The sequence below is a fragment of the Cervus canadensis genome, chromosome 11 (genome assembly GCF_019320065.1).
Source record: "Cervus canadensis isolate Bull #8, Minnesota chromosome 11, ASM1932006v1, whole genome shotgun sequence".
NCBI lineage: Eukaryota > Metazoa > Chordata > Mammalia > Artiodactyla > Cervidae > Cervus > Cervus canadensis.
Genome location: NC_057396.1, coordinates 42,226,574 through 42,251,663, shown reverse-complemented (window position 1 = coordinate 42,251,663; position 25,090 = coordinate 42,226,574). Strand labels below are relative to the sequence as shown.

The window sequence follows — 25,090 nt, the reverse complement described above, 5'->3', positions numbered from 1 at the left end:
AAGTTTAAGGTGTACAGCATAATAATTTAATACATGTACACAGTTCAAAATGATTACCACAAAAAGTTTAGTTAATATATCGCTTCAAATATTTACAACTTTGTTCTTGTGCATCCCCATGAGTTTTAATACCTAAGCCACAGTTGAAAGTACCACTAATGTATGAACTTCAAACAACCATTCAGTTTTGATGTTATAGCATGAAGTAGCTATCATATGTAAATGAGTGAGCATGTTCCAATAAAACTTTACTTCTAGGTACTAGAATTTGGATTTTATTTACTTTTATTTTCTTGCAGAATACATGATGAATACATATCATTGTATTTTTATACATTTGCAGTGAACAACCTGAAAAATAAAATTTAGAATTTCTGTTTGCAATTGCATAAAAAAGAATAAAACATACAGGAATAAATGTAACAGAAGTACAAACCTTATACTCTGAAATTTGTAAAACGTTGAAGGAAATTAAAGAAGATCTAAATGAATGTAAAAGTATCCGAGGTTCATGAATCAAAGAAACTTAACATCATTAAGATAGCAATGTGCTTCAGATTCATCTACAGATTCAACACAATCCCTTTCAGAATCCCAGATGACAGAGATTCTTACTTCACATCATAAACTAAAATTAACTCAAAATGGATCAATGACTTGACTGTAAGAGTTCAATCTACAGAGTTCTTAAAAGACAGCACAAGCGTAAATCTTCATGATCTTAGATTTGAAAATGGATTCTTAGATATGACACCAAAAGCACAAGCAAACAAAGGAAAAACAGTAAATACATTCAGTTCAGTTCAGTTCAGTCTCTCAGTCGTGTCTGACTCTTTGTGACCCTGTGGACTGCAGCACGCCCAGCTTCCCTGTTCTTCACCAACTCCCAGAGCTTGCTCAAACTCATGTCCATCGAGTCGGTGATGCCATCCAACAACCTCATCCTCTGCTGTCCCCTTTTCCTCCCGTCTTCAATCTTTCCCAGCATTAGGGTCTTTTCAAATGAGTCAGGTCTTCACATCAGGTGGCCTAAATTTTATATACTTTTTATGTGTCAAGGAATATTATTTTTTTTAATTTATTAACCATTTAAAAACCAAGTAAAAACCATTCTTAACTCATGAACTATATAAGACCCATGGAGGGTTGAATTTGGCCTGTAGAGTATAGTTTGCCAAGACCTGGGAAAGAATATGAACTGGAAGCTAAACTGCTTGAGTTTTATCCTGCTTCTGTCACTTGACAACTCTGTGATATTGGGCAAGTTATTTAGCACCTCTGTGACTGTATTTCCTCTTCTGTAAAGTAAAGATAATCATAAAACCTTTTCCACATCTTGGTTGAGAGAATTAAATGAGTGGATATATGTAAATTACTAAAAAACAAGGCTGAGCACATAGTAACTTCTATATAGAAAAGTTAAGCATTATGAAGATGCTGATGACAGTGGTGGTGATGATGATGATGATAATAACAAAAATTATTTGGAAGGGAAAACTAAACAGCAATAAGTGTAGTGAGGTCTGGAGGAGTCCAGTCTTAAAAGGCCTTCTATGCCAAGGTGTTTGAACACTGTTGTGTGAACTGGATGGACTGCACTAAAAGAGGGCTTTTAGTATGAAGAAACTGTCAAGTGTGTATTTTGGAAAAATTACTTTGGTAGTGGTATGGAGAATGGGTAGCAAAGGAACACAGTCTATAAGATAGACATCAGTCAAAAGGCCTTTGTAACTGGTCAGTGGAGAGATCATGAAACCAAAATTCAGTGCAAAGGAAAACCACCTCTTAATCTCAGAATCTGAAGCCCTCCATCATAGTGGGTGAGCAGAGCAGGCAGTAAGCAGAGCTGAGCGATCTTAGAAAATCACTGCTGCTCTGGATCCCACCCACTCTGCAGGTCAGCAGGGACTTGAGCTTCAAAATTGGCCTGCTTTCTAGCAGGATTTCACTAGGTGTGAATCTGCAGCCTGAGTTCATTACCCTCTCCCCAGACCTGATCCTGTCTGTTCACCTAAGCTCTCCCTTCAGGCCCCAGGAGAAGCCACTGGGAGCCTCCCTCAGCTGTGCTCCCTGAACAGCAGCATGTCTTATTAACAACTTTTTAATGAAGTCACAGACTATGACTGCTCGTTAATAGGCTGGTTAGTCTGCAGCCCCAGGGTGGAAGAGACTGAAGATGGAAGCTAGTGAGAACAGAGCTCAGCCTAAGTAGAGCTGAGGATAGGAAGAAAGAACTAACTCCCTTTAGCAGAGATTCCATGCCTTTACTCTTGGGTCTCCAGGATCCATCGCTTCCAGCTCTCAGTGACTGTGATTCTGCAGACTGGTCTGGAGGGACCAGGGACCGAGGTGGGAGGAATTATAACAGAGCCCAGGGATCCCAGGCTCAAACCAGCTCTCAGTCTAGAGAGACTGTTGAGGAAATCAAATGCTCTTCAGGTTTTCTTCAATGCCTGTGTAAAAGGAATTTTTCTTTTGAAGTTTTATCATCTTCCTTCCCATAATCATGGACTCCTTTGCTACTCCTCCATCATGTCCAATTGCAGGTTCTTTGTGTTATTTTCCAAGTCCTTTAAAACTGCACTTGTCCTGGAAGTTCATTTATTGGTACTCTTCTCTCCTCCTTGTGGGATATCTCTATCTCTTAGAGATCCCACCATTGCCAGGGTTTCAACAAAACACTCCTGTGGAGATAAAACTTTGGTGTTGGCTTATATCTCCCATGAGGACTATTACTCAGTTCAGTTCAGTTCAATCGCTCAGTCGTGTCCCACTCTTTGCGACCCCGTGAATCGCAGCACGCCAGGCCTCCCTGTCCATTACCAACTCCCAGAGTTTACTCAAACTCATGCCCATCGAGTCAGTGATGCCATCCATCCATCTCATCCTCTGTCGTCCCCTTCTCCTCCTGCCCCCAATCCCTCCCAGCATCAGGGTCTTTTCCAATGAGTCAACTCTTCACATGAGCTGGCCAAAGTATTGGAGTTTCAGCTTCAGCATCAGTCCTCCCAATGAACACCCAGGACTGATCTCCTTTAGGATGGACTGGTGGATCTCCTTGCAGTCCAGGGGACTCTCAAGAGTCTTCTCCAACACCGCAGTTCAAAAACATCAATTCTTCGGTGCTCAGCTTTCTTAACAGTCCAACTCTCACATCCATACATGACCACTGGTAAAACCACAGCCTTGACTAGACAGACCTTTGTTGGTAAAGTAACGTCTCTGCTTTTTAATATGCTGTCTAGGTTGGTCATAACTTTTCTTCCAAGGAGTAAGTGTCTTTTAATTTCATGGCTGCAGTCACCATCTGCAGTGATTTTGGAGCCCAAAAAAATAGTCTGACACTGTTTCCACTGTCTCCCCATCTATTTCCCATGAAGTGATGGGACCAGATGCCATGATCTTAGTTTTCTGAATGTTAAGCTTTAAGCCAACTTTTTCACTCTCCTCTTTCACTTTCATCAAAAGGCTCTTTAGTTCATCTTCACTTTCTGCCATAAGGGTGGTGTCATCTACATATATGAGTTTATTGATATTTCTCCTGGCAATCTTAATTCCAGCTTGTGCTTCTTCCAGCCCAGCATTTCTCATGATGTACTCTGCATATAAGTGAAATAAGCAGGGTGACAATATACAGCCTTGACATACTCCTTTTCCTGTTTGGAACCAGTCTGTTGTTCCATGTTCAGTTCTAACTATTGCTTCCTGACCTGCATACAGGTTTCTCAAGAGGCAGGTCAGGTGGTCTGATATTCCCATCTCTTCCAGAATTTTCCACACTTTATTGTGATCCACACTGTTGAAGGCTTTGGCATAGTCAATAAAGCAGAAATAGATGTTTTTCTGGAACTCTCTTGCTTTTTCAATGATCCATCAGATGTTGGCAATTTGATCTCTGGTTCCTCTGCCTTTTCTAAAACCAGCTTGAAGTGTCTCCTAATTGGTCTCCCAGCCTCCAGTCATACTGAAGACTTCTATATACACCTCTTTCTAATTCATCCATCTTACCATCTCCATAGTTCTTTATAAATACACATGTGATGATCCGTCATTATTATGCTTAAAATCCTTAAAATTCACCAACATTTTTAGAATGAAACTAATTGTTCTTAGGATGTCCAATTTCAGTTCTTCTCATACCCCAACCATACTAAACTATTTTTTTCCCCCTACACTACACATTTCTAGTTTCTCTAAGCATAGTCTTTTTTATTCCCCTTAACAATTTAAAATCTCAAAAACCTGGGTTCAAATCCTGTGTCTGCAATTTACCAATTATGTAAGTTCATGCAAGTTTCTATTTCTCAGTTTCCTCCTCTGTGATGAAGGGGCTTGATGTAAAGATAAAAGTGATATGAAGTAAACTTACTGTGAAAGTATTGAAGCTGGGTATCCTGTGGCAACAACTGAGCCTCATGTAGGCAAACATTTCCACTTGTAGAACTTTGCAGTTCATTAAACTCTTTAGTATTCTTGCAGTTTAAAGTAGGGTATGAGTTATGCAGATTTCTCAGTTAGTTTCCTTTTAATTATCACTTAGGTAAATTATTAGGTTTCCTCCTTTTGCCAGAGAGCAGGGTAAAGAAAGGAATTAACATGTGGTTACTGTCTATTATCTATTTGTATACAAAGCATCATTTACACCTCAGAGATATCATCAGGATGTATAGAATAGGACAAAGGAACAACCAGTAAGTGTCAGAGCTTAGGTATGAATCCAGGTCCCTATGCTAAAATACCATGTTCTTTTCAATATAGTATAAATTCTCTAAAATATAAAGGTACAAATTATAAATAAATGAGAAGGAAAAGGAAAGAATGATATGTAACATAGAAGGCCAAGAGGCTTCAAAAGGATCATAGGAGAAAAGTATTTTAAGACATATATCATCTATGGTGAGCTATTAATATTTCTTTGGGATCATTGAAAGGACTAATAAAGTTTTTTTCTCTAAAAAAGCTACATGTGATACATTGTCTTCAACAAGAGGTAGAGATTATTATTATTACTAAATTTTTACATCTTTACTCATCTCTCTACAATTCCTACCTCTTATACCATACTCTGCATACCAAGTTAATATCTCCATATCACTTAAGAATAAACTCTAGTGTTTTCTTCTCTCTCTACAGAAATCTAAGTTCACTTTCCTTTGAACACATGTGGCATCTTGCATACATCACTATTAATCATTAAAGACATTGGAATTGTATTTTTCACATGCGTGGAGGACACAGTAAGAACAGTTAATAGTTTATGTCTGTATTTCTGAGGCCTAGTTCAGTGTCTGGACTATAATAGGTATGGACTGACTGAATAAATGAATGTATAATTCCAAAATTGTTTCCCTAGCCCTGATCTCTCACTGAAATGTGAGTTCTGTATTTACAGCTGCCTCCAGGACATGTCTGCATAGCTATCAAAGCATACGTCTAACACCACACTCCCAGACAATCTCCAAATTTTGAAAAGAATTTTCTTGTTACTTATCCTTTTTTTGTGACCTCATCATCATTTGTTGACACTTTTTTTCATTTAATCAGTGAATATTCACAGACTGAATCTTGGTGTAACAATGAACTAGGTGCTGCCCTCTCGGAGCTGTGAGACAGACAAATACATAAATAACTACAGACTAAAAAGACTGTGCCATGTAGAGGGCTCTGTGTGTGTGTACATGTGCATGCTCACTTGTGTCTGACTCTTTGCGACACTATGGACTATAGCCCACCAGGCTCCTCTGGCCATAGGATTTCCCAGGCAAGCATACTTGAGGGGGTTGCCATTTCCTCCTCCAGGGGATCTTCCTGACCCAGGGATCAAACCCGCGTCTCCTGTGTCTTCTGCATCGACAGGCGGATTCTTTACCACTGAGCCCCTGGGAAGCCCAGAGTGTTGTACCATGTTTCAGTTCCGCATTTCAATGAAGGCTCTCATAGAGGTGTTCACCCAGTCTCCTAATGCTGCTCATTCTTCCTTGGCAGAATTCTTCTTGTTCAAACAATGGCTTAATTCTCATTTTCATTGCCATTGTCTTTACACACCATTATATAACACTTGGCGGGCTTTCAGGTCTAAAGTAATATCGTGAGAGTCTCCTCAGTGTTCTCATTGCTTCCGGTTCTGCAAATCTCTATGCTCATTGATAAGTACTCAATTTACAGGGATGTGCAGAACAGAGCCCCTGCCTCAGGGACATTACAGTCTGAAGGAGAGGAGAGATAGTAAGGAAAGAACTACACTAATAAATGTATAATTACAGTTTGATATCACGACTATGAAGGAAAAGAACATACTGCTGTAGAGAAAGATTTATTCTTTCTCTAGGGAGGGAGTCCTAATTTGCTTTTGGGATCAGAGAAGACCTCACTGAGGAAGTGATATTTAAAGTGCTATCAAAAGATTGTGTAGCAATTAACCAGCTAAAAACCAAAAGGAAAAATATACAAAGCAAAAGAATTAGTATATACAAAGATTCTAAGTCAGTAAGTACAGAAACAGTGTTGGTAGAAATAGTAGTAGTTGAAGTTGGTCATCATATAGTCAACTGAAGTGTCCTTTCCTCTCCTTAATGACAACCTTAAAGTCCCAGGTCAAACAGTATATTTATGGAACCTTATCATTTATACCTATTGCCAGCACATGGCATATTTCCTGTTCAGTTCAGTTCAATCGCTCAGTCATGTCCCACTCTTTGCGACCCCATGAATCGCAGCACACCAGGCCTCCCTGTTCATCACCAACTCCCGGAGTCTATCCAAACCCACGTCTATCACGTCGGTGATGCCATCCAGCCATCTCATCCTCTGACGTCCCCTTCTCCTCCTGCCCCCAATCCTTCCCAGCATCAGGGTCTTTTCCAATGAGTCAGCTCTTCACATGAGGTGGCCAAAATATTGGAGTTTCAGCTTCAACATCAGTCCTTCCAATGAACACCCAGGGCTGATCTCCTTTAGGATGGACTGGTTGGATCTCCTTGCAATCCAAGAGACTCTCGAGAGTCTTCTCCAACACCACAGTTCAAAAGCATCAATTTTTCAGCACTCAGCTTTCTTCACAGTCCAACTCTCACACCCATACATGACCACTGGAAAAACCATAGCCTTGACTAGTTGGACCTTTGTTGGCAAAGTGATGTCTCTGCTTTTAAATACGCTATCTAGGTTGGTTGTAACTTTCCTACCAAGTAAGCATCTTTTAGTTTCATGCCGCAGTGGTATTTCCTGTACTTTGTTTCACTTCCTTCTCACGACAGGTACTGGGCATTTTATAGAAGAGAAACTAAGACATGGACTAAGTTTCTCCAGGTCTTGATATTAGGAATCAATGGAATAAACTAAAATGGTAGTTTCCTTTTTTAAAATTGAAGTATAATTGATTTACAATGTTGTGTTAATTTCAGATGTACTGCAAAGTGAACCAGATATTGACAGATAGATAGATAATGTGTGTATATGGATACATATATGTGTATATATTTATGGGCTTTCCTGGGGACTCAGTGGTAAAGAATCTGCCTGCCAATGCACAAGATGCACGTTTGATCCCTGGGTCGGGAAGATCCCCTGGAGGAGGAAATGGCATCCTACCCCGGTATTCTTGCCTGGGAAATCCCATGGACAGGGGAGCCTGGCAAGCTACAGTCCATGGGGTCACAAAAGTGTTGGACATGACTTAGTGACTAAACAACAACATACATATATATATTCTTTTTCATTACATAGGTTATTACAAGATATTGAATAAAGCTCCCTGTGCTATACAGTAGGTCCTTGTTTATTTTATTACAGTAGCATGTATTTGTTAATCTCATACTCCTAATTTATCCCTTCCCCCATATTACTTTTGGTAACCATGAACTGACTTTCTAGATCAGTGAGTCTGTTCCTGTTTTGTAAATGAGTTCATTTGTATCACTTTTTTAGATTCCACATATAGGTGATGTCATATGATATTTGTCTTTCTCTGTCTGACTTAACTTCACTTAGCATGATAATCTCTAGATACATTCATGTTGCTGCTAGTGGCAGTATTTCATTCTTTTTTATGGCTGAGTAATATTCCATTTTGTATATATACCATATCTTCTTTACCCATTCATCTATCAGTGGACACTTAGATTACTTCTATTTCTTGGCTATTATAATTAGTGCTGCTACAAATATTTGGATGCAAGTATTTTTTTTAAACAGGTTTTGTGTTTTTCAGATATATGCCCAAGAGTGAGATTGCTGGACCATATGGTAGCTTATTTTTAGTTCTTTAAGGAACCTCCATACAGTTCTCCCTAGTGACTGCACTAGCTTACATCCCCAGCAGTGCAGGCGGGTTCCTTTCAGAATGGTAGCTTCCTTTTGTTTTAGATATCTTTCCATTTCACACAAACCACAAAATTTGCTTATGACGAAAATTCACCAGACTTCTTCCTCCTGGAGGTGGAAATTATTTCCCCTTCCTTGCATGTGGGTTAGACTTAGTGACTTACTTCTGTGCAACAGACCATGAAAAGGAAATAGTAATAAGTCATGTTCATATATCATACACACCCTGGTGTGATGTGATGAGAAGAATGCTTTACTCCTATGATATAGTCCCCACCTCATTCCCCCAAAAAAGCCTAATCATGAAAAAAACAGCAGACAAACCGTAATTGAGGGTGATTCTGCAAAATACCTTACCAGTTGCTATTCAAAAATGAAAAATAAGGGAATACTGAGAAAACATCACAGGTTGGAAAAAATGAGAATATATGATGACTAAATACAATATAGTATTTTGGAATGAATCTTGGTACAGAAGCCTGTGAGTAAAGTGAATTCAGCTAAGGCCTGCAGTTTAGTTAATAGTATTGTACCAATGTTAATTTTTTAGTTCTGACAAATGAACCATGTTCATGTAAGATGTTTTACAATTGGATGGGAGAAAATGGAGTATAGAAATAATTATTATTTCTGACTCTAAGTCTAAAATTATTTTAAAACTTAAAGTGTTTTACATAAAAATTCAATCAACATAAAATTATATACAACCAAAAGTAGAATTCCCTCTGTTACCCAAATTCATTGTCTAGAGGCAACTATTATCAATTTTTCATATCCTTACAGAAATTTTCTAATAAATAATTTCATTTATATATTTTACATATTTCATTATACATAATTTCATTTTATATATTGAAATTTTCTTTATATAAAATACATGCTGTTTACATGGTATAATGCATCATGTTCTCTACCTTGGTTTTTTAAATTCAAAAGCATAGCTTCTACTTTGTCCATTGGTCTTACACATATGAAGAAGTTAGGATATTAGAACCAACTCCAAACATTGTCGAAAAATCAGAATATGTCATTTTAAGTGGTAACTTCAAGGAATTGACAAGCAAAGTCCTGAAGATTTTGTAATGGATATTATTTATCTCGTATACCTTGATTTTTTAAGTAAACTTTTTAAATTGCTAAGCATCACAAAACAGAAAGGTCTAGAGCTGGGATTAACCTTAGTTCACTCAGAATCCAAAACTTTTGTGCTTTTCTCTACAGAATACATTTTCTCTACAGAATACAGAATATACATTCCTAGAGTATGGTTTTCCTTTCTTGAATTTCATCCTGTTGGCATCTGACATTCCTTAGGGTCCCAAAGGGCAGTAGAATCAAAAAGGTCACATACCCTTGAGGAAGGGCAGGAAGAGAAGCTAAGTTGAGCCCAGAAACACCTGGGGGAAAATACATGTGCCAGCCCTTCATGAGGCCCTGAGGACCAAAGAGGCACTGCTGGGAACAGATCGCCTAAATCAGGGCAGGGAGCAGGGCCAGTCCATCTAGTCTGCTCACTCACACCTGACGCAGAAGGCTGCAGTGACCTGCCTTCAGGTCCAGTCATTAATGGCTCATCCAGGAAAGGGAGTAGGACCTCCCTAATTCTTTTCCTGGTTCTTCTGACAGCAGAGCCAGAGGTCGCCAAACTCTCAGGAGCCTGCACGAAGCACAGGTATCAGGTAGAGCTGAACAAGGCAGACCTTCCTATTGGGCACAGGTAAGGTTCCTGTCAAGTGTCGAGTCAACCCAGGCCCCTCTCGAGGTTCAGGTGCTCAACTAGACAAGGTTTGGCAGGGTTTGGTGGAGCATCTAATTCTATTCCTTTTCCACACTGAGAAGACGTCATCAATCTTCTCTCTGGGCCTTAGTTTCTCCTTTCTATGGCATGAGTGAGATCTGAGAATGCAAAAGATTGAGATTACCCAGAGATTTGTGTGTGTGTGTGTGTGTGTCTGTGTGTGTGTGTGTTTCAACTTCCAATTCTGTCCCCTAAAGCTTTCTGGGTCAGAAAAATCTCCCTCTCTGCAGGTTTTGACAAAACATATACCTCCTCCAAGTCTTAACTGTCCTCTATTGTTGCAGAAGTTCTGGAGTGACTGACAAGGAGACTGCAGCCCGGCCATGGGCCAAGTTCTGCTGTGTCCCCCACCTCAAGTCAGGCTGTATCTCTTCTTCCCCGTAGTTTACAGTTCTGGTGCCAAAGGTTGACACTTAAATGTTTAGGTTCGGTTCATTTTACACACTTTGTCGAAAACCCATGTGTTGTTTTTATTATACATTTTTCTGATTATGGTTTTAAGTACAGGTTCAGTCATTTCCATGTAATTTCTATGTAATTACAAAATTTCTCAACCTCAAAATTATGTATCTGCATTAAAATTCTGCATTCATCTCTAATATGGGGAGGATAATGATGGCATTTAAATCACAGTTATGAGAAGAAAATGAGAGAATGAATGTAAAGCATAAAGCATAAATCTATTACATTTTTAGTAAATATTGCAGCTTCATTATGATCATCATTTTCATTTTTAATGTTATTACTATCATATAATAAATATAGCTCATTGTAGAAAGTTTAGTAATCCATAAAAATAGAAACAAGAAATCACCTTTTTACAGCACTTGGAAGTAGATCACTTTAAAATTTTGATTATAACCTTTCAGCCTTTTTATACAAAAAATGTATTTACAAAATTAGAAATTTAGCATATATGGGCAGTTTTGGCATCTTAGTTTTTCATTAATATTATACTGTTATTATTGCATTACACTATTAAACGTTCTTCAAAATTATTTAAATGATTGCCTGATTTTCCTCAAATTCATGCTTTATAAGTGAACCTTTCATTCACCTATCTATTAATGATCATTTTCAAAGTATCACTATACTGGTCAGCACTGAACAGACACATAAAATCATTGCCTCCAATTCTTCTACCAGAGGAGTTCTTGAATCAAAATGTATGAACATTATAGGATCCTCACACAATTTGTGACAAACTGAGGCTAATTTGCATAGCCTCAAACAGAATAAGATATTGCTTACTAACCAATACTTACTAGCACTGAGTATTATACTTTTCAATATTTCAAATTGATGAAGAAATTAAGTTTCTATCTTAATTTTTAACTTTATTACTAGCAAAATAGAGTAATTTTCATATGCTTACTGGCCATTGGAACTTTTTGGTGAAATAAATCTTTGTGTTTTATATTTTTCTTTTGAGGAGATTGTGTCATTTTAAAGGGATTTCTATAGCTTATTATATATTAGGTAGACAAACATTTTATTATTTGTTGCCATTATTACAAACATTTTCCCAGCTTGTCATTAAGTTTTCCCTTTTGTTTATGGGTTGTTTTGTGTTATAAGTGTCTCGTTCTTAATAATATTCAAGTATTTGTTCTGCAAATTTAAAAAAAATACATTTTCACTGTGGATAATGTAAAAAATATAAAATGTGAGGAAGAAATTTAAAACTCTTGGAATTGTTCCACTAAAATGTTAACGAAGAAACAGAACTGAAGGCTTTCTATATGTATTATGTAATACATATATAAATTTTCTATTTAAAATAAATGTTTTATATTAAATATACTATCTTGTAGCACACTTTATCAACTTAGCAAAAACTTACTGAATATTTTCTCATGTCATTTGTTATTCTTATAACATACATTTTAATTACTTCATAGTATTCATAATATAGATGTATAGATGTAACAATTTATTTTCCAATCTATTTTTATATAGTTAGATTGTTCTTTATCATTTATTTGTTCTAATTACACTATTATAAATAAAGCTGAGAGGAGCATCCTGGTATATAAAATTTGCAGATAATCTTAATCTAAAATTGTAGACATGAAGTTACTAGTTCAAAGAATCTCTGAAACATAGTGTAAAATCAACTTATTGTTTGGACCTATAGTGTTTGAATGTTTATATTTCACATTTACCCAAAATAAATACCACGTTTAAATTTTTTTAAGAAAAAATGATCTCCTTTAAAAAATTGTACTTAATTTTTGTTGACTTTGAACTGTTTTCCTTTCTTCTGGCATTTGATTTCTGATGATGTGAACTGAATGATTATTGATTTCCCTAGTTTTCCCTTGGGTAATTTGTAGCAATATGTTGACATTTATCTTCTACACATTGTCTCCTTAAAATTTATATTTTAATTTCTATGTTAAACTATTAGTGTTTAAAATTATTTTATTTTTATATGTTAAAATCAATGAACATTTTCTTTTTTGGATTCTGCTTTAGAATACATGCTGACAAAGAACTTCAGAAAGCTAAAGTAAATAGTTACCTATATTTTCTTCAATTCAGCTAAAGCTTCATATTTACATTTAAATCATTTTCCATGTTGGATATATTTTATTGTGTTATTTAATGTAAGAATGTAACATTTATTTTCCCCTCAAGTTGCCCCAGAGATGTTTATATATGCCTTGGTCCAGGGATTCATTCTATTTCAGTTATGTGCCTAGAGTGATAGTCTTCAGAGCATGCACAAATAACCATAATAAAATATTGTAATACTATGAGGAAATATAATATTATATGGTAATATTATAACATGTTTAAATATCTGCCGATGTATATGATCCCCACCTTTAAGAATTTTTTGTTTCTTTGATGTGTACTATCTAAGGTTTTTAGTTATAATTAGTGGGAAGGAAAAGGAAAAGCCTGCCTACTCCATCTTATAGACACAGAACTTCCTGATTTATCTTTTTCCTTTGCAGTTGGGCCAGAGTTTTTGTTTGGTTGCAGTTTACAGAACTTGTTTTAATTTGTTGTTTTGTTTTCATTGTTTGCTAGGTTGGTTAGTGAATAAAATTATTCTCCAGCCTCAAAAATTTAAAAAGATTCATATAAAGACATATGGCTGTGTGAATCTTTTAAAACTTGTTTGCATTTAGGGATGCTTTCAGTTCAAAAAGTCATGTCTCCTTTTAGCTCAGAGATGTTTATTTTTCCTCTGGTACTTCTTCAAATATTCTTTTTCTTTTCTCCTTTGTTACATATTCTGGAATGCCTATTAAATTGATTTTATTTAGTGTATTTTACTTCATTATTCTTCTTATTATTTTTGTCTCTTTATTATATTTTCTCAGTAATTTAGATATAAATTCTCTTGTGTTCTAATTCATTAATTCAGTTTTCTTAAGTTTCTAACCCTGGACTCTATAATCTTTTAATTTTATTATCATGATTTCCCCCCAGGTAGTCTTTTCTAACTATATCCTTGTTTCTGTTTTACTTTGTGTCAGCTTTGGTTTTTACTGCTCCTAATAATGTTTTATTTCTGTTAGTAAATGTGTGTTGTTCTTACTATAGTTCTCCATCCACATCTAATTCCCTTTCATTTATCCCAGTCTCTTGGCCCACATCATTTTCCAACTTTATCTCATAATGTCTCCATTAGAATTTAGTACTTTAGATTACCAAGATAGGAAGAGAAGAAGAACCTCTTGATAACCAGTTGCAAATTAGAAGCAAATAATGTAAAATGAGGATCCAATTGAGTCTGGACACCTTGATGTTAGTGGTATTGATTCTCTTCTATCTTCAATGTGATTTGGCAAAAATTCCAATTGTGATTCTCGTAACCATTAATGAAATAATCCCCAGATCAAGTCAAAACTGTTCAATGAAGCATGGTTTAATAGAAATCAGAGTACTTCAGAATCCAACAGATGTAGTTTAGACTCCAGATTTGCCACTTTAATTGCTATTTATTAACTTCTCTGGGGTCAGTTTCCTCACCTGTAAAATGCACATGTATAAGGATAAAGCACATGCATATGTTAATACACAGTAGCTCCTCATTCACCTCCCAAATTCTGACCAGGCAAAAAAAGATTTATGAAGAGGAGAAAATTAAATAGATGCATAGATCTGCTTCATAATCATAAAGATATTTCTACACTTATGATAAATTCACATATATGTGTTCTTTAATGAAATCATGAGCATTGTGCTTGTTTCTCAAAAGTTTATGTGTTTTTAGGAATACCACTGCCTCCCAAAATGGACCCTTTGGTGGTTCCTTCAGGGTTGCATGGTTCTGATTAGGTATAAACTTTCCCTATAAGTCAATGTGCAGATAGAAACCTATCAACTCTGCTGAAACCTGACCCAGGGCCATTTCAGAGCTCATGCTGTGGCCCTTCTTCCTTGTGCTTTTATTCTCAGATAACACAAGATAATTTCCCTTGCAACTGAGATCCTGATCTTGCCTCTTTCCCTGACACTAAGAAGGATTCTGAAAACAAATCCAGAATCTGACTGTTCCAGTCGAGAATCTCTATGACCACAGCTGGGGGTTCATTCCCATATTTATGGCTGAAGGAAACTGGACAAGAGTGAGTGAATTTATCCTCCTGAGTTTCTCTTCCTTACCTACTGAAATACAGTCAGTGCTCTTCCTGACATTTCTGGTCATCTACCTGGTCACTCTGCTGGGAAACAGCCTCATCATTCTGGTTACCTTGGCTGACCCCATGCTGCACAGCCCCATGTACTTCTTCCTCAGGAACTTGTCCTTTTTAGAGATTGGCTTCAACCTGGTCATTGTGCCCAAGATGCTGGGGACCCTGGTTGCCCAGGACACAACCATCTCCTTTCTTGGCTGTGCCACTCAGATGTATTTCTTCTTCTTCTTTGGGGTTTCTGAATGCTTCCTCCTGGCCACCATGGCCTATGACCGCTATGTAGCCATCTGCAGTCCCTTGCACTACCCAGTCATCATGAATCCAAGGACACGTGCCAAACTGGCAGCTGTCTCCTGGTTTCCAGGCATTCCTGTAGCTACTGTGCAGACCACGTGGCTCTTCAGCTTTCCATTCTGTGGCATCAACAAGGTGAACCACTTCTTCTGTGACAGCCCGCCTGTGCTGAGGCTGGTCTGTGCAGACACAGCACGGTTTGAGGTCTATGCCATCGTTGGAACCATTCTGGTTGTCATGATACCCTGTTTGCTGATCCTATGTTCCTACACTCGCATTGCTGCTGCCATCCTGAAGATTCCATCGGCCAAGGGGAAGCATAAAGCCTTCTCTACCTGCTCCTCTCACCTGCTCGTCGTCTCCCTTTTCTACGTATCTTTAAGCCTCGTCTACTTCCGCCCTAAGTCCAATAATTCTCCTGAGAGCAAGAAAGTGCTCTCACTGTCCTACACTGTTGTGACTCCCATGCTGAACCCTATCATCTACAGCCTGAGAAATAATGAGGTGAAGAATGCCCTTGGTCGGACCTTCCACAAGGCCCTAGGCCTTAGAAACTGCATCCCATAAGCATTAACAAATAATACTAAAGTTTATCAAACAAGGAACAATCAGTTTGATATTTAGAATCCCTCTGCTTATCTCCGCTGTGATGAAACCCACTGCTGAAATGAATATTGGAAAACTCGGTGAAGAGAAACCATCACAGAGGTGGTTTAGACCTATCACCACCACCTGGAAAAATCCTCTGCTTGTCCAGTATAGACTACATTCTTTTCTTATTGTCAATTTAACACTTCTGTGGCCAAATAATTCCAGATATTCACATTCTTCTTTCCATACTGTTAACAGTATGAAACTGCTATAATCCTAGCATGGGAACACACAAAATAAAATAGGGCAAAACCCATCGAAAATCACCATGTCAGTTTGTCTTCCTTTGGGCAAATATGACTCCGCTCATCAGATAGGAAACTCTACTAGTCCTCCCCCGGTGCGTAACTCTCCTACTGACTTACGTTAGTTTTCATGTCCCTGAGGGAGTGTTAGTTCTTTTAGGCTCACTGGTTGAAGTATGGACATGGGAAATTGGATCAATAATTCCCATACCTACACCTTTATAATGCTAGCAACCTCTTTATTCCTCATTCTATTTATCCTAGGAAGAATGACCTGAGCTTCCATTGGCTCTCTAGATTTGGGGTGTCAGTGGTTATTTGTTTAAAGGTCGTTTTTAATCATTAATTTTGTTTAAGTTCTTAACCTTGTTGAAGTAATATCATAAATTTCGATCATGATGCTGGTTTCATCAAAGGTTAAACTAGATCCAGCTAACTCCAGCATAGCTCTTCTGTAACACAAAAGAGTCCCCATTATTTTTATAACTTCATAGTACTCTATTTTGTAGATATGCCATAGTTTGTTTGATGAGTTTTCTACAATTACAAAGAATAGTTTTATGCGTAAACCTTTTTATATTTTTGCCAGTGTACCTGACATGTGGAAATCTGGAAGTTGGATTTATTGGCCAAAGTGTAAGTATATAGTGTTTCTATCCTGGCAAATTTCTCTCCAAACTTACTGTACCATTTTTCACTCCCAACAGAAATTTATGAAGATTCTTTTCTCCCCAGAGCCACAACAATAATACTTGTGACCAATCATTTAGAATTTAGCTTATGTAATAGGTAAAAAAAAAATCATAATTAAATCTTAATTTGAGTGAATAAAATTTGAAGAATACAGAGGGAATAGGTGAGTAAGTCAGAGGAAAGATATGCATTTCATTTAGACTTCAGAATTCATAGTTTAGATGATTTGCAGTTGGTGATGTCTTGGTACTCTGTTTTCTTCACTTGAAAGCTTCTTTTGATCTTCATTTTAACCAGATCCATTTTATATTTCAAGGTCTACTACAACTCCTCAAGCAGCTAAATTACTCTTTCCTCAGTCAGTTCAGTTGCTCAGTCGTGTCCAACTCCTTGCGACCCCATGGGCTGCAGCACATCAGTCCTCCCTGTCCATCTCTAACTCCTGGAACTTGCTCAAACTCATGCCCATCGAGTTGGTGATGCCATCCAACCATCTCATCCTCTGTCATCCCCTTCCCCTCCTGCCTTCAATCTTTCCCATCATCAGGGTCTTTTCCAATGAGTCAGTTCTTTGAATTAGGTGACCAAAGTATTGGAGTTTCGTCTTTAGCATCAGTCCTTCCAATGAATATTCAGGACTGATTTCCTTTACAATTGACTAGCTTGATCTCCTTGCAGTCCAAAGGATGCTCAAAAGTCTTCTCCAACACCGAAGTTCAAAAGCATCAATTTTTCAATGCTCAGCTTTCTTTACGGTCCAACTCTCACAGCCATACATGACTACTGGAAAAACCATAGCATTGACTAGACAGACCTTTGTTGACAAAGTAATGTCTCTGCTTTTTAATATGCTGTCTAGGTTGGTCATAACTTTTCTTCCAAGGAGCTAGTGTTTTATAATTTCATGGCTGCAGTCATCATCTGCAGTGATCTTGGAGCCCAAGAAAATAAAGTCTGTCACTGTTTCCGTTGTTTTCTCATCTATATGCCATGAAGGGATGGGACCAGGTCATGAAACCATGATCTTCATTTTTTGAACGTTGAGTGTTAAGCCAGCTTTTTCACTCTCCTCTTTCACTTTCATCAAGAGGCTCTTTAGTTGCTCTTCACTTCTGACATAAGGGTGGTGTCATCTGCATATCTGAGGTTATGGATATTTCTCCCAGCAATCTTGATTCCAGCTTGTGCTTGCATCTATGTTAAGTTTGTCAATGGACAAATTAAATTCTGTGTAAACTATACTATGTTAATTTTTATGTTTGCCTTCCCCCAATGTACCTGTAACTCTTTGAAAATGAATTCTGCACAAGTGTTTCTGTTTTAGTATAACATAGGCATTCCTGAAAACTTTTTGTTCTGCAAAACTCACATTAAAACACCATGGAGAAATAGGGTTAAGGCAGGCTTCTCAACTCAATGGGCATGAGTTTGAGTAAGCTCCGGGAGCTGGTGACAGACAGGGAAGCCTGGCATACTGCAGTCCATGGTGTCACAAAGAGTCAGACGTGACTGAGCGACTGAACTGAACTGAACTGAGGCTTCTCACAATATATGCAACTTTGAAGCTAGAGGTGGAAAATGAGGGAGAAGATTGGTATTTTAAATATGCCTTGTGGAAAAAGTCAAACATGTACGTGCAGGCATTGTGCCAGATGCGAAGCAAACAATAATAAACAGGTCAGATGTGGCTACCTCTTTCAGTAAGAAACATGAAGTCAAAAGTCTATTCCAGAAGCACTGTAAGGAATGCCTAGATATGCATTAGGCTTTTTGGGTTAAGCCATAATCAGTTGGAGGAACTTTTATCTCAAACATGGACATCATCTTACCCCTTCAATTTCAATTCCTATTCCAGAAGGGTTAAAGACTTTGAGATGTTAGCCTTTTCATCTTAACCAGTAGTTAATAGCCTCCCCTACTGAGAGCATCCTAAACAAACTGCTTATGGTTTTCATTAATATTCTCCAGTTTCCTTAGACAATGACTATTGAATTATCCTCTTCAAGCATCTTCTGACCTCTCCTGAGTCCAGGTCAGGAATAAGTCCTAAGAACCAAGCCCAATAAGAATCAAAGTGAAAGGAAATGTAAAAGAATACTAGTTTGAGGAAATTAAATCACTTCCTTGAAGATACCTGCACTCCCATATTCATTGCAACACTTTTCACAATAGCCAATACATGGAAACCAGCTAAGTGTCCATCAACACATGAATGGATAAAGAAAATTGGCATATGTATACATATATGCAATGCAATATTAATCATCTGTAAAAAAACAAAAAAAGAAGGAAATCTTGCTACTTGCGACATCATGAATGGAACTTGACAGCATTATGCTAAGTGAGATAATTCAGACTGAAAAAGACAAATATTGTATGATTTCACTTATATGTGGAATCTGAAAATACTGAACTCAAAGAAACAGAGATAAGAATGATGGTTGCCAGGACCTGGGTATGTTGAGGTTGGTCAAATGGTACAAAGTCAGTTTTAAATAATTAAGTTCTGGGGATCAAAGGTACCGCATAGTTACTCTAGTTAACAATACTGTGTTATATACTTGAAAGTTGCTAAGAGAGAAGATCTTAAATATTTTCACCATACACACATAAATATACAGCTAATTATGTGTAGTAATGGACCTCTTAACTAACTCTATTATACTCATTTCACAATATACACATGTATCAAATCATCACATTATACACCTTAAACTTACACAATGTTCTATGTCAGTTATATCTCAATGAATCTGGAAAAAAAAATAAAGAATACTGGTATGCTCCTCTAGTCTCTGTCTGGTGGAAACCTTGGAGAATAGACAGACCACTGAGTTTTGTTCCTTTTCTCTTGTAGCCTCACAAGTGCAGGAGAAGTTGAAGCTGCAGTAAAAACCTTCCTCCAAGGAAGGTTTCATGAAGAATCTTCATGAGATTTTGTACTCTTGGGAACCCCTCAAATCTCATACCTGTCAGAAAGTGAACCTATGATTTCTCCTGAAGAAGAGGAAGTATTGGGGGAAGTCACTTCTAAGGGTAAACCGCAGGGACCAGCGAGCCCTGAGACCCAGCCTGGAATCCTCTAGAGTGAATGGCACAGGCCCAGCCCAGAGCTTCTCTGGAGTGACTAACGCTGCCCAGCTCAGAGTGATTTATAGCTGCTGGCCCATCGTAGCTACCCGGTGTCTGAGACACCAGGACAAAGCTTCTTTGAGAATGTGACAAGGCAAACCCGACTTCACCAGCAGTGTGGACCAGGACAGGCGCAAGCCAGAGTGTCTTTGGAATGACTGGTACAGACGCAGCACAGGACTTTTCTGAAGTGGTTTGCACAGACATCACAATTTAGAACTCCCCTGGTGTCACCCATTCAGACATAATCCAAAGCTGTTCTAGAGCGACTAACACAAACCAGGGCTTCTCTTCAATGTGCAACAGACAAACCTCTCACAGGAGGTAAGTGAAGGATGAGAAGGCAGGGCACAAACTTGAAATCTCCTGTAAAGAGGATGATGGCTCACCATCAAGAAAGGTGTCCTTTTTGACACATTTCTGAGAGATAAGAAAGGTGATCAGAAATCTCAAGTAAAACACATGGAGTTTTATAGAATTTGACAAAAGAAGTAGGACAAAGGGAATCTGCTAAAGAATAGGTAACAGTGATAAAATGTGTATTGTGCTTTAGACCGTTCAAAGTGTTTGCACATGAATCATCTCATTTCATACCCACAACCACCCTGTCAGGTGGGTAGGGAATTTATAATAACTGACATTTTATAGTTGGAAAGAAATATAACTCCAAAAATGTCACGTCAGTAGCTTTGTGTCTCACATCTAAAACAAATAATAACCGGAACTTTAGCTCCCCCCAGATCCTTGCCATGATAACTATGTGGTCTCAAACTACCACATATGCGGTAGTTTCACAAAGTTCTCTTAGGTGTATTAACTAGTTCTTCCTTGTTGAAACAAAACATCGAATCTCCAAGATGTCATCCCTGAAAGGAGACAATCTGGATAGAGACATAGCTGGTCACATAACCTCAACTGAGAGGAACAGGATTTCAAGTTTCCCCATAATGTCCCCTTCCCCTAGGAAAGGGACTCTCTTCCCCTCTATCACCCCTTTCTTACTTACAGGGAGAAAACAATAATAAAAACAGAAGAGAAAGGTGAAAGAGAAAGAGAAGGAAGTCTAGGTCAAAAGAAAGAAAGTTATGACCAACTTAGACAGCATATTAAAAAGCAGAGACATTACTTTGTCAACAAAAGTACGTCTAGTCAAGGCTATGGTTTTTCCAGTGGTCATGTATGGATGTGAGAGTTGGACTATAAAGAAAGCTGAGCATTGAAGAATCGATGCTTTTGAACTGTGGTGTTGGAAAAGACTCTTGAGAGTCCCTTGGACTGCAAGGAGATCCAACCAGTCCATCCAAAAGGAAATCAGCCCTGGGTGTTCATTGGTAGGACTGATTTTGAAGCTGAAACTCCAATACTTTGGCTACCTGATGCGAAGAGCTGACTCATTTGAAAAGACCCTGATGCTGGGAAAGATTGAGGGCAGGAGGAGAAGTGGACGACCAGGATAAGATAGCTGGGTGGCATCACCGACTCAATGGACATGGGTTTGGGTGGACTCCGGGAGTTGGTGATGGACAGGGAGGCCTGGCGTGCTGTGGTTCATAAGGTCACAAAGAGTCGGACACGACTGAGTGACTGAACTGAACTGAACTGATAGAGAAAGATCAAGGCAAATGACGGAATACATGACTGAACACTGTGGGAGGGAGGCAGACACAAAGCCAGGACTCCTGCTTTCATATTGTGTTTCGTGCAGCCCCAGGGTCCTAAGAAGAGGCATGAGGGGGCCATTTCAGTGGCCAGGAGAAAAGTGAAGCCAAGCAAATGGGTCTTTTAGCTCTGGTCCCTGCCCTAGTTCATCCTCATTCGACTCAAGTCTTGAGAGTTCTGAAAGACTTGGTTTGATAGAAAAGGGAAGGAGCTCCTCTGCTTTAAGTCAGAAAAACTACTGTTATGCATATGTAAGGTCCCTCAGCCTCATTAACTAAGTGTTCAGAAATTCTTTTCGATAGCTTCTGAATTTGGAGCCCGAGAACATTTTCTTTTCTGGACTCTTGTCACATACTATCTAGTGTCTAAGTAGTGTCATCAGGAAATTCTCAAACTATGTTTGCTGCAGTATTCCTCTGGTTTCAACTGTCATACAACTTGGCCACACCTCATTGGATTGCTTTCTATCTGCCTAACACTGCTTTACCAAAAGGTTGGATTTAGAGGCTTCTTGTAACTATAGAAACTGTAGTGTATATTTTTATATATGTATATATAAATTATATATATTTTGTACATGTATATATAAATTATTTAATGGGCTTCTCTGGTAGCTCAGCTGGTAAAGAATCCACCTGCAATGCAGGAGACCCTGGTTCAATTCCTGGGACAGGAAGATCCGCTGGAGAAGGGATAGGCTACCCACTCCAGTATTCTTGGGCTTCTCTGGTGGCTCAGCTGGTAAAGAGTCTGCCTGCAGAGTGGAAGACCTGGGTTCAATCCCTGGGTTGGAAAGATCCCCTGGAGAAGGGAATGGTTACCCACTCCAATATTCTTGCCTGGAGAATTCCTTGGAGAGAGGAGCCTGGAGGACTACAGTCCATGGAGTTACAAAGAGTCAGACACGACTGACTAACACACATATTATATATAATATCAATAATAATAATGACTAATAATTCAAATGTTTTATAATTTTACATTTATTTCCATATCTCTTCAGTTCAGTTCAGTTGCTCAGTTGTGTCAGACTCTTCACGACCCCATGGACTGCAGCACACCAAGTTTCCTTGTCCATCACCAACTCCCAGAGCTTGCTCAAACTCATGTCCATTGAGTCGGTGATACCATCCAACCATCTCACCCGCTGTCGTCCCCTTCTCTTCCTGCCTTCAATCCTTCCCAGCATTAGGGTCTTTTCCAATGAGTCAGTTCTTCTCATCAGGTGACTAATGTATAGAGCTTCAGCTTCAGCATCAGTCTTTCCAATGAATATTCAGGACTGATTTCCTTTACAATTGACTGGTTTGATTTCCTTGCAGTCCAAGAAACTCTCGAGTCTTCTCCAACACCACAGTTCAAAAGCATCAATTCTTCAATGCTCAGCTTTCTATATGGTCCAACTCTCACATCCTTACATGACTACTGGAAAAACCATAGCTTTGACTAGACAGACCTTTGTTGGCAAAGTAATGTCTCTGCTTTTTAATATACTGTCTAGGTTGGTCATAGATTTTCTTCCAAGGAGCAAGCTTCTTATAATTTCATGGCTGCAGTCACCATCTGAAGTGATTTTGGAGTCCAAGAAAATAAAGTCTGTCATTGTTTCCATTGTTTTCCCATCTATGTGCCAGGAAGTGATGGGGCTGGATGCCATGATCTTCATTTTTTGAATGTTGAGTTTTAAGCCAGTTTTTTCACTCTCTTCTTTCATTTTCATCAAGAGGCTCTTTAGTTTCTCTTTGCCTTCTGTCATAAGGGTGGTGTCATCTGTATATCTGAGGCTATTGATATTTCTCCTGGCAGTGTCGATTCTAGCGTATGCTTCATCCAGCCTGGCATTTCGCATGATGTACTATCCATGTAAGTTAAATAAGCAGAGTGATAATATACAGCCTTTACGTACTCCTTTCCCAATTTGGAACCAGTCCGTTGTTCCATGTCTGGTTCTAACTGTTGCTTCTTGACCTGTATATAGATTTCTCAGGAGGCAGGTAAGGTGGCCTGGTATTCCTGTCTCTTTAAGAATTTTCCACAGTTTTCTGTGATCCACAGAGTCAAACACTTTGGCGTAGTCAGTATAGCAGAAGTAGACGTTTCTCTGGAACTCTCTTGCTTTTTCTATCCAATGGATGTTGGAAATTTGATCTCTGGTTCCTCTGCCTTTTCTAAATCCAGCTTGAACACCTGGAAGTTCTTGGTTCACGTACTGTTGAAGCCTGACTTGGAGAATTTTGAGCATTACTTTGCTAGTGTGTGAGATGAGTGCAACTGTTCAGTGGTTTGAACTTTCTTTGGCATTGCCTTTCTTTGGGATTGGAATGAAAACTGACCTTTTCCAGTCCTATGGCCACTGCTGAGTTTTCCAAATTTGCTGGCATATTGAGTGCGGCACCTTAACAGCATCATCTTTCAGGATTTGAAATAGCTCAACTCGAATTCCATCACCTCCACTGGCTTTGTTTGTAGTGATGCTTCCTAAGGTCCATTTGACTTCACATTCCAGGATGTCTGGCTCTAGGTGAGTGATCACACCCCCACACCATATCTCTTACCAGCTAATAATTTAAAACATTGTTAAAAGGATTTTTACAAATACCAAAAAAGGTAGTGATGAGTTTAATCCATCATTGAATCCCTGAGAATTTCATGACAGAGAGCTCCATTAACTTTTTAAGTTATTAGTGCACATGGACATGTTCAGTTGCTCAGTCTTTGGACTCTTTGCAAACTTATGGACTGTAGACTGCCAGGCTCCTCTGTTCATGGTATTCTCCAGGCAAGAACACTGGAGTGGGTTGCCATTCCCTTATCCAGGGGATCTTCCCAACCTAGGGATTAAACCCAGGTCTCCCCATTGCAGGCAGATTCTTTACCATCTTAGCCACCAGGTGACCCCAAGATATTAAGCCAATTAATTGATGCCATTAAGATAAATGCTAACTACTCATTCAGCAAACATTTACTGTTACTTTGTGGGTACTAGATAATGTAATGTGGATATAGTGATGAATACATTTTGGTTTGTGGCTTAAAGAAGTGTACAATTTGCAGGCAAGGACACATATAATTGTGACACAAAACCATTATTATAATAAGAGTATTTTAGAATCCTGGGGGAACACAGGGAAAGAGTAATTAGTTACATCCAGTTAGGTGTGGGAATGATCAGAAAAGATTTTATTAGGAGCTTGACATTCAACTTTGGGTTAAAAAATAAGTATTTATATGGTTTACCTGTGTTTCACCTAACGCATCTGGTGAACTTTTTATGAGACCTTTGTTACTATTTTAAAGAGATACATTCCAGATGAGAGTACATATAACTATGTTTATTTATACCCAACCATGTCCGAAATGATTTAAAGTCACTGATAAAAATATAAAGTAGCTTTGCTATTTGTTTAAAGAGTAGAGATTAAAAATTAGTTTCCAACCATTTGGGAATAAGCCTTAAGTTATGTGCCCTAGAGTCTTGGCTCTGTCCTAAGAAATATTTTGATTAAATATGTGAGTCAATCAGAGTTTTTTGGCACAGTAAGTAATGCAATGCTGTTATAATGGAGTAAAACTTTAAAAGTGTCTTCTCAGTACACAGCAAAAATAAAAGTACACAAAACAAATATAACTTGGAAGATAAA

The 25,090-nt window shown here is 38.3% G+C and overlaps 2 protein-coding genes across 2 annotated transcripts in view; one reads left to right on the top strand and one right to left on the bottom strand.

The window, feature by feature from the left end:
• The window catches only part of LOC122449250 (interferon-induced very large GTPase 1-like), a 393,510-nt gene that overhangs the window by 267,891 nt on the left and 100,529 nt on the right, over positions 1 to 25,090 (bottom strand). The window lies entirely within an intron of this gene.
• LOC122449834 (olfactory receptor 10A5) lies at positions 14,659 to 15,696 on the top strand. Its single transcript, XM_043481877.1, has one exon. It carries the CDS (start codon positions 14,683 to 14,685, stop codon positions 15,634 to 15,636), a length of 954 nt encoding a protein of 317 aa, XP_043337812.1. The 5' UTR covers positions 14,659 to 14,682; the 3' UTR covers positions 15,637 to 15,696.

Bases quoted from the DNA above. Each gene is read 5' to 3' on its own strand.
- LOC122449834 (XM_043481877.1), top strand. From the start codon at position 14,683: ATGGCTGAAGGAAACTGGACAAGAGTGAGTGAATTTATCCTCCTGAGT.